This window comes from Calidris pugnax, unplaced genomic scaffold (genome assembly GCF_001431845.1).
Source record: "Calidris pugnax isolate Ruff unplaced genomic scaffold, ASM143184v1 scaffold23, whole genome shotgun sequence".
In the NCBI taxonomy this organism is placed as follows: domain Eukaryota; kingdom Metazoa; phylum Chordata; class Aves; order Charadriiformes; family Scolopacidae; genus Calidris; species Calidris pugnax.
The window spans coordinates 2,344,228-2,354,786 of NW_015090772.1; the positions used below are offsets into that span (position 1 = coordinate 2,344,228).

General features: G+C 41.9%; 1 protein-coding gene across 1 annotated transcript in view; it reads left to right on the top strand.

Moving 5' to 3' along the window:
• STAC (SH3 and cysteine rich domain) overlaps positions 1-8,328 on the top strand; it is an 80,109-nt gene extending 71,781 nt beyond the window's left edge. The window contains exon 11 of the mRNA XM_014941498.1: positions 5,275-8,328. Coding sequence (XP_014796984.1) covers positions 5,275-5,373 — 99 coding nt within the window. The 3' untranslated portion in view covers positions 5,374-8,328. The remainder of the gene's footprint in view (positions 1-5,274) is intronic.
• Positions 8,329-10,559: the final 2,231 nt, after the last annotated feature.

Consider the following 10,559-nt stretch of genomic DNA (forward strand, 5'->3'; position numbering starts at 1 on the left):
TTTCTGTCTCTGATTGTACTATCACTTGGATATATAAAGTTTTCTCCAGACTGTAACTTCTGCTCTAGCCTACCCGAATTCATTATCACACATTATACAATTGCTTCTTTGCATGACTACAGGCTCTGGATTGACCTCTTTTCACAAAAGAAAAAGTCACCATATCTAATATATCATCAGTGTTTGGAAAAGCACCTCTTAAAATGCCTCTAACGTTTTTGGTCATCCTTATTTTTAAAGAAGTCGTAATAATCTGCTATTTGAATGCCTGTTTTTACTCCTATTATAACATCCTACTTAAATAAAAGAAATAACCTCTTTAAAAAAAAGAAAACTACTCACACCCTTCACTGGCTGCCTCTCTGTTGTCTACAGCCACATTAATACAGACCGTTTCAGAGCGGGGCTTTTTGTGATTAAATAACACCATTGATTTTAAATTGCACAAGCGATCTTGTGCAACAGGAATTACCCCAAATCACAACATTTGTAACAAGGCTGGCAATCCAAAACTCGTTGCCTCATCCAGATGTGGAGTGTGAGTTTACATGAAGGTCAGTGCAGCAGATCCATGTCGTGATGGATGTGTTCTGTAGATGTCACTGATGTACACTAGCCCTCTTACTGAAAACATCTCCCAGCCAGCTTCTCTAGTGACCACCAGTAGGCTACTGCTGTTGTGATGGCCACAACCTCTGGGCCAGAACTGTTAGCCTTGCTATCCCCTTGCCACCATAGCTCAGGGACAAACGTCCCTCCTACCCCAGCACCAAGCCACGTGAATGTCAAAAAGAGTGAGTTTTAGGCACATGTACATTAGCAGCTATGTGAAGATATGGTCCAGCCACTCCAGGAGAGTGGGCTTTCTGGATGATAGCCTTACCTCATGGATATATTTAAATTCAGGAAACGGGCTTAAATCCATGAGGTAAGGCTAAACCAGGCAGGATTGCAGTCCCAGGTCTCCAGCCCCGGGGGATCTACCCGTCTCAGTTTTCCTTCTGATTAGCCTGAATGCTTTGTTGCTACCTGGGTTTTCACTTCACTGCCTAGCAATTACTTTGTGCCCCCACATTTTTCATCCTGGGATCCTCTATAAGGAGCTCAACTTCTAAGAGCATGACTCAGCCGCCTTTGAAAATCAGTTGCATCGTGGCGACTTACGCATTCAGATTGAATCACTTAAAATACACACCAGCACAGAAAGTGATGTTGTAGCTCTTCATATATTCCCCAGAGATAACTGCAGCACTTCACAGCTAGGCTTAAGGCGAAAAGGGTCTTTTTTCCAGCTATTTCTGTTTTTCATTGACGTCAGACTTGCAGAACAGAGATGGGTGTCCCCATTCATTCACAGAACCATAGAATCACCTAGGTTGGAAGGGACCTTTAAGACCATCTAGTCCAACCATAATAAATAAATTAAAACAAACAAACAAACAAAAAAAAACACAACAAGAAAACCCCAAAAAAACCAACATGGGGACATATTGGCACCCAAGTTTTGCAAGAGTCTAAAACATGGACACGGCCAGTTTAGTCCAGGTCATCTTTTAAATCCTAAATAAGTTCCAGAGGTAAAACAAGCTGGTGCATCATCTGCATTATGGCTGAATGGGTATAAAAACTGAACCACTTATTGTTGCCACCCACAAAGCTCACATAGGCAAGAACTTCACTGCAGAGGCAGCAGCAGTTGTAGAAACTCACAGTGTCCCTGCGCTGTCATTCTTACAGACAAATACAAGATGTGAGCGTTCAGACCTCTTGCCCTGGCACTCGCTGCAGGTTCCAGGAGAGCTCTTGAAACTGTACTGTTTCCAACCAAATTCCTTCTTCGTAAGAACCAGTCCATGTCTAACAGACATGGACTGTATGGGAGAGAGAAGAAAAGTAAAAGGCAGCTGCAGAAAATTAGAGCAAGTTCAAAATTACTCCTGGACAAAGACAATTTTGCCACTTGAGCCCAAATTCAAAGCATAGGACTTAGAAGAACAGGAGAGTATTAATGACCATGCAGCTTAAAGGACCATTTCCTAATCATCTCCCCCGTCTGCTCGGGGCTGACTGACACATAGAAAAATTCTCAGGGCAGATGTTGACAAGTCCAGACAACAGTCATGATCTGAGCAGTTGTTTGTTTTGGTTTTAGTATTTTGGATATTTATTTTTTCTTAACAAAATGAGATGAAAGAATGGGGAAGTGACTTTATAATATTAGATCCCACTTTCAGCTATTTCTGAAGATCATTTGATGACTGAGACATAGTTTGAGGTGTGGTTTCTTATTCTGTGGCTTACTTCACTACTAACCTCTTGAGCTGGAGCACAGGGGAAAAAAACCCAACTGTTTGCCTCCAAATTCACTGGCGAGTGGCTGTTCAGTGGCTCATGTACCTCGTCAGGCCAGCAGTCTTCCCCCAAAAATGCAGCAGCCTGAGTAGCTGCCATTTTAAGCAGTTTCTAATTTGATACAGAAAACTTTGGTCACCTGATGGTAGCTGTGTCACCTTGTGCCTTGACAGCCATCACGTTTGCAATCTGTCCCCAGGGTTAGTCCTCAGCAACAGCTGATTCATCAGATGCACTCCAAAACTCTGGATACCACCATGTGCTCATCTGGGGTGACTCCTGATGTACACCCACTGAAGAAAGCGAGGAGCCGAATCCCAAGGCTACAACGTGTGTGTGAAATCCTTGGCAGCACTCACAAAAGGAGATGAGGACAAAAGTGGTCCAAAGATGATGTTTTGTTACCTCTTGTCTGAAACTGCAGAATTTGGAGAAGCTGCAGGGCTTTGCAAAGCTCCGGTAGCTGCCACAGCCCCAGGAGACCTCCTGAATGGATTAGGGAAGTGTGGCATATTGTGGCCAAGCTTGCTCTGCCCCCAAAGACATCCCCTTCCTTGGGAAGGAGGGGGGAAAATCCATCTGCCATCCAGGAACAGGCACAGTGTATTATGGGGAAAAACTCTGCCATCCAGGAACAGGCACAGTGTATTAGTGGGAGAGAATTTCAACTGGAATTTGGGAGAATTCTGGTCAACGTATTCGTATGTAGAGTGAGAGAAGTTGTTGCAGAAAGGCAAAAAAGAAAAACAGTGTTCAGAAAGCTCAGTATTTTTCTTTTTTTGTCCACAACTCATCTGCTGACAGTACAAGACAAGAGGGAGAAGCGCTCTGCTCTCGCAGTGTGTTCTGCACGGCAGCAGAGGTTAAGCAAGAAACGCGGCATGGCTGGTGAGCGGTGCAGTCCCTTCTGGAGATCTGACTATTTTGGAGGATTCTTTGGCTCATGCAAAAAATCTAGAGGTCTTGTAGACATCTTTACTTAGGAGGCTTATTTTCCCACACAGCAGCAGGGATCAACCAAGAAAGAGCATCGTTCAACCAAGGCGCTCTCCCACTCTTGGGTACCCTGCCATGCTTGGCCATCCTTGGACTTGGGCTTCTTTGCAGGCTTCTTCTCACATCATTGAAGGTTTCGTAGGCTTTCTCAGAGGCACAAACCAACATGTAGCAGGAGTCAGAAACACTTTTCTGTGCACATGTGCTTTGCACCTCTCTGCTTCGAATGGTGGTGGGACTGCAGAGGGAGCAGCTGCTGGGCCAGGGATTCGTGATACAACAGCTTGGCTGTTTTGCAACAGAATCTAAGCTAAACAGCATGAATTCCATACCTCTCCCGTGCTTTCCATGTGTTTTAGCCCAAACAGCAACACATTATTTTTTTTTTTAATTGCATGTCAGTTCTGTTGGTGTGCTCAGTCATTCTGCCCCAGGGATCCAATTCAGTTAGTGTTAAGTAGGTAGCGTAAGTAATAAAATTAATGGGTTCATTTGCTTTCCAAACCTTTGTTTGCAGGTACAGAGATGCACTTGGCTATTTCCAAATACAAATATGAAGCAACTTCACTTTTTTATGACCTTTCATTTCCCTCCGGCAGCATCAGTGTCGCTAGTAAATTTTAGGTGTGTAACAACAGGAGGACAAGCTGGCACAGAACGTGGTATTTAGGTGTCACCATACAATCCATAACAGTCATACTGAAATGGATTTAGCCAGGAACACTTTAGAGCCATTTTTGTTCATTTCATACCCTCAGAATTATTGCAATTAGACACTATAAATGCCTATCAGACAGAGCCTTTGTGAGTGTTAGTCCAGGCTTTAATGATCTGGCACTGGCAGCATGAGAAATCAGGGAGTTGTTCTCAACAGGACCATCCGTTTTCTGGCTATTTTTTAACCTTGTTTAATGAGTAAGAAATAAATACATAGTTTTTTGGCACAGTTGTTGGAAAACAATTCTTTATTTTGTGTTTGCTCTGCGCTTGAGTGCCCAGTCTGAAGTACCTGTGCCACCAGGCTTTCAAATGGCTCAGCCATTAACAGAGGTGTCTCAGGAAGGGCCCTAAAGTGGAAACACCTGGGGTTGGAAAGGTCTTCAGGAAATGCAAACCTTTACTGCAATGTAATATTTGTGCTACTCTAAAGACCACATGTTTCCACCACACCCGCCTCCGTTGGGCATAGGTTTTGTGCAAACACGATTGCAGAGCTGGATTCAGGTCACCCACTTTGGTATCCAAAACACCTGTAGGTGCAAGGGGTGGGTAAATAACACAACACACTGCTCATCTGAGAAGTACCTGGGCTTCTTAAACATGCAAAAGAGAATATGCTTGCATTCAGATCAGCTGCTGCAAGTGACCCACCTTGGCTGCCCAGGGACGTGGTGGAGTCTCCTTCTCTGGAGACATTCAAACCCACCTGGACATGTTCCTGTGCAACCTGCTCTTGTTGGACCTGCTCTGGCAGGAGGTTGGACTAGATGATCTCCAGAGGTCCCTTCCAACCCCATGGCATTCTGTGATTCTGTGATCATGATTACTTTTCACCACCAGGTGCTGAGGGAGCCAGCTAGTTCACGATCTGAAATACCCATTCCTCTCCTTCACAGACAACTAAATCACAGTCACTACAGCAAGCTGAAGTCACAATCCAGCTTTCAAAAATATTTGATCTACCACAAACTTCTTAATGATTGTAATGTCTCTCACGCATATGTGGCACTTCAGGGAGGCAGGGGAAAGGTAACTCTCTAAATTTATGAGTTTGAGTTTCTTGTCAAAGCAGGGAGAGTCTAAAAGGGCTTGTTCTACTTACAGAAGTAACTAACGGGATGGCTAACCAACCCGTAGATAGCCTGGAATAATTTATCTCTTTGATCATGGTGGAGTTTAATCTTTTCCTACCCCTTTTGCATTCAGATTTGTGTGACTTCTGAAAAGGAACACGACGGCTTTATCAAAGTATACAGCGGGAAGAAGAAAGGCTTTGTCCCCATAGACGTCTTGGAAAACATCTGATTTCAACAGCCCACTCGCTGCAGTAGGAGCCCTTTGTCGGCGATGCCTGTCTGCCTCATCTCACACTGTGTCAACCCAGATGGGCTGTCTTGCAGATGTTCAGGGAAATATAGTGAGAAAACTGCAACTACAAGAAGAAAATGACATTTAGACTGCCACAGCAACACTAAGAAATAAGGAAAGTGGAATATCGGAAAGAAAATACGGTCAGAAACTTCAAGGGGAATGCGAGGTCCTGGGATACTAACGGGAATAAGGTAAGGAAAAAAAAGAGAAGTCTGGGCTGATTTCTGGTGCAAGGTGGCTGTTACAACCCTGATGGAGACAGACAGCTTGTTCTGAAGGACTAAACTCACGTCCTGGTCTTGTGTCTTAGAAAACTGTTGGACTGCTTTCTTGTTTGAAGTGTGTGTTCAGGGGGGGAGGGAGAAAAATACCATTCAAACTGTCCTCATACTACAGTCCAATGCTTGTAGTAAAGTGTGGCTGTGGTTCTTCGGTTTTGTCCCCAGTATCAACCGATCAGTTTAAGCATTTAATCCTGGTGTTTAGTCTCATAAACAAACAAAAAAAAAAAAGCAGTTTGGAGACACCACGTGAACGTCAGTTCGAGAAATGCACTGTGCCCTGGAACTCGGCAGCTTTTCTCTTTCTGTGCAATCTTCCCATATGAAAGAGTAGCGAACTCTGTGTGTCCTTTGTTTTCTCTGTGTACAAACAAAAGCTCTCAGCGTATGTTGGGTGTGATGGCTGCTCTCATAGCTCACAAAAATAGCCGGTCCTCCGAGTCACAAGCCTGCTTCGGAAGCATCCTTCCGCACCTTTATCTGGTGATGCAGAAAAATGGGTGTAAATGTGGGGAGAGCCACAGGCTTGAAACGTTTTATATTTTTCTGTGTTTATTGCACTTAAAAGATTTTATATATTAATCCTATTTATAAAAAAAAAGTAAAACGGTTAACTAACCCCCAGAAGACTGAAAATGCTAGGAAGGGACAGACTGCACGTAGAAGTGACGTCTGTAATTATCAAAATCCAGAACTCGAGACAGAAAAGCACTGAGTTAGCAATTGTGTTCACACACCAAAGGCATTTTTCCTCATTTGCTAAATACAGGTTTTGCAGATTCAGCAGTAAATACACTGACATGAACTCCTCCTTGGCATAAACCACCTTGAGCATCCCATACATCTTCTCCATCCCAGTGAGACTGTGCAGACAGCTCTGTTTTGTCCTTGTAAGCCTCCATCTCCAAACGTGTTTTGGGCACGTGAACCTTTTGGTACCCAGAGAGCAGTCTGTGGGACCTGTGGAATTTGACCAAATTATACAAGTCAGCCAGTGCCAATCCTGTTGTAGCGGGGGCCTTATGATGTTTAAGGACAAGGAACCTAATTTCCAAGTATTTAATTGGATGTAATTGCACCAAGTACATTTAAATAGCTTAGCATGTATTATGACCTAGAGATTAAGTCCTATCCCAAAGCTCCCTGCAGAATTCATGCCTTATCTGACCAGCTTGAGACTGAGTGCCAGTCTTTGCTGCGATTAACCCCCAAATTGATGTCCTAAATCCTGATACTGCAAGAAGAAATTCACATGCTGCCAAGATAGTATAGGCCTTTGCAAAGTTGACACTATTCTTTCTAAAAACAAGCTACCAGTCCTGCTTCCATATATTGAGGCGGTTTGACTCTGTGTTGCGCAGCCCAGGTCTCAATAGTTGGGTTGCACTATTTAAATAGCTGATCTTACTCAAAGCCTTGTGAATTACAGTGCAACTTTACACATGATCAGAATTTCACAGGGCAGATCAGTCTTCAGCCTCTCAGAGACACATTTTGCAGCTCTTACCTATCACTTGGTTGCAGGGGTGTCAACTGCTGAAACGTGGTCCTCGTAACATAAGTGGTCCATTTCAATTATTAATGTCCTCCTGGCTGATCAAAAGTGTCTAATTTCATATCTTCTGTGGATATATCAGCTATTTATATTTTTTTTTCTGTTCAAACAATGAACATTGGCTCACCTCATTTTCCTAAATAACAATAAACTCAGTGGGAGGATAGAGGAATCTGATAAGCCTTAAAGATCAAGAGGAACAGCAGTAGAGTCACATTAATCCATTCAGCTTTATAAGATTTTTTTATATATATATATTCACCCATTCAAAGGAAAAACTCTGTTAGAATTAAAATATTTGCTACTTTTGATCAGACCTGTCAAGTGGGCAAAAGAAATCTGTATTAATCTATACATATGTGCTGTTGTTTACATGATTGCATCATACTGTGATTCCCTCCTATTTCAGTCTTCTATGATTTCAATTTATCCCTAGAATGTGCATCATACTATTCAAAGAATTATATGAATATTACCTACAACTCACAATGGCCTTTAATCAATGTCAGTTTGATTCCTTTTGATACTGAGCAATAAATAATAAAGTGACTGAGTAAAAAGAAAACAGACCTTACGTGGACTGTATTACATCTGAGAAAGCATTGCTTCTGAACCAAAGCTTTCATGGTTATCTTTTCTTTGTGGGTTTTTTTTTTGGTTTGTCTTTTTACTGGGCTTTTGCTCCTGTTTGATATGTAGACATAATTTATTCCTAATTTAGCAAGAAGCACATACATGAATCTTACTTTAAGCATGTGACTCATTGGCTATTTGCATGCTTAAAGCTGAAGCACTTTGCTGAATTAAGGTCATTTTCCTCAAACTCGTTTTGGATGCCTTACTCTGAATCCAGACGAGTATCCCATCATTTTTTTCCCACTATATGTTGTTTGCAATATATACTGCATTAGCAAGCAGTTAAAAGTCAGACAGAAGATGGAATGGACTTTATCTGACATATGCTCAGAAAAATTGAATTTTAGGAGATATATGCTGTTCAGATTTAATTTAATATTCTGCTTAATAAAGACTATGTGATGGCTGGAAGGAGAACAGAAGTGCATGTTTCTTGGCTTCTTTGCATCAGACTCAGTTATTTTCAGTTACCCACTTTCAAGAACATTCACTAAACCCATCAGCAACAAATGTTACCGGGCATTTCCACTGAAAATCTACAGCACTTGCATTAGCCACATTTAGCAAAAGTTTAGTTAAAGTACTTCTTCTGCAACATATGTGGCATGTGTAGGCTCGGAATGATATTTTGTGGTGCAACCATCCTGACCATTTGTTTCTGGCAGCTCAAAACGTATTTTAAGCCATTCAACATCTCATCACAGCATAAAACTGGCTACAGAATATTTTCATAAGTGCTAGGAACAGTTGATCAACATGAATTGAGGATGAGCTGCCTGAATTATGACCTCCTCCCGTCCCTAAGTTACACAGTACCTCAGTTTATGACCATCTTTCTCTATGCTTGGCCATTTTGGCTCAGTGACTTCCTTTGGAGACAGAAGCTGCAGTGTACCATCAGCTGTGGACTCATTGCCTCGGGGGAACTAGGACACTTATTCCTACAAACATTGTGTATCTCATCTCTAGCATTCCTTACAGGCCTTTTTTAATAATTATTTGTTGAGATTCGATCGACTAAATATAGCACCCAGTGCCATCAGGAGAACCTGACAAGGCCAGCAGGCAGTGACATTGGAGATTTGGAAGAGCTGTGACCTTCTAAAGAAGCTGGAGACCACGTAGGTTATCCGAAATGGCACTAGACAGATGTCTTTGGAAAATGAACCCAATTCATTTCTTTTAAATATGTGAAGACAAGTCTGATTTATTGAGCCCTCAAATTACATCTTTCTTTCCCTAAAGGACACTGAATAAATGCAGCAAGCCATATCAATCTTGTCCTGTTTAAATCCGTGGTAAAAAGAATCCTTGAAGTCCACAGCAACCGGAGTTCAGCTATTATCTTGGAAAAGGCTAGTCGATGTTACCCTTCTTGCAAAAATCTATGATGTAATTTATCTCATCTAACCATAAATGTCTACAACTAAGCTAATAAATCGATTTGCTTTCCTCCTTCCCCAGAAAATAAAGTAACATGCACTGCAGTACTATGGTTCATCCGACTGACTGGAGACTTCTGCTTTTGCATGGCCCAGGTTGTGCCTCACAAGTGCCTGTTTCAACCCATCAACAACCATTGGGGGAGCACTGGGTAGCTGGGTCAGATGTAGACCCCAGCAGACCTAACATCTGTATCAGGGCAGAAGAGCTCTTTGCCTTAATTTCTGGATGTCTAGGTGTAACATACGTATCTCTGTAACAGATACACTTGACTACCATGGGGGTTGTACTTTTTACTGGGCCTCTCGAGTTACTAGTTATGGTTATTATTAGAAATGAGAAAAGAGGTGCGTTTTATTCCCATTTTTTCTTTCTATAGAATTTCCTTTACAGGCCGGTGGATAAAAGTGGCTTCCTAAATAGAACGTTTTGCATTTCATTTCAAACATAAATTTAATATCATACAGAACTGATCCTATTAAGGACATTTGAATTCAAAATACCAAGCAGGAAGAATATTAGCGTGGTCCTATCCATGCCTGCAAGAATACTGACTGTCCATAAATCCCGACAGCAACAGGAGCATGGACTTACCATATGCCAAGGGAGCTAGATTTATGTGTAGTCCATTTTCTACTAACGTGTCCAAGTGTTTTTTGCTGGACAACATCTTGAGATGCTACAAGCCATCAGAGTGAATAGCATTGGCCTGGGCAATCAGGCCAGGGTGGGGGCTGCTGTGCTCGTTCATACACATAACAAAAAGCAAAATGCAGATACACGTTTTCCATTCACTGGTGATGATACATTTATCAAGCAGCTCGTACAGCACTGAAGATAAGCACAAAAAAAAAAAAAAGTGAACAAGTAGCATGTCAGGTTCTGTTTAAAATACAAGGAGGGAGGAACGTGAATGATATTCCCATGCATATTCCTTCTGTGCTCTGCTCTACCACAAATAGGGTCAGACAAGTGTTTAACTTCATATTTGAGACATTTCATAAAAATGTGGTCCCAAATTATCATCCAGATTGTGCGCACTGCGTTTTGTAAAGGAAGGAGAATAAATATTTTTCCCAGTGGGAATATATGTCATCACGACGTTGAGTTTTCCACGGCTAAAAAGAATATCTGAATCTAAGAGGTACATGAGAGTTATTTTTAAAGCCATTCTTTATATAGAAAGTTTTTATGTCCCTAGGGAA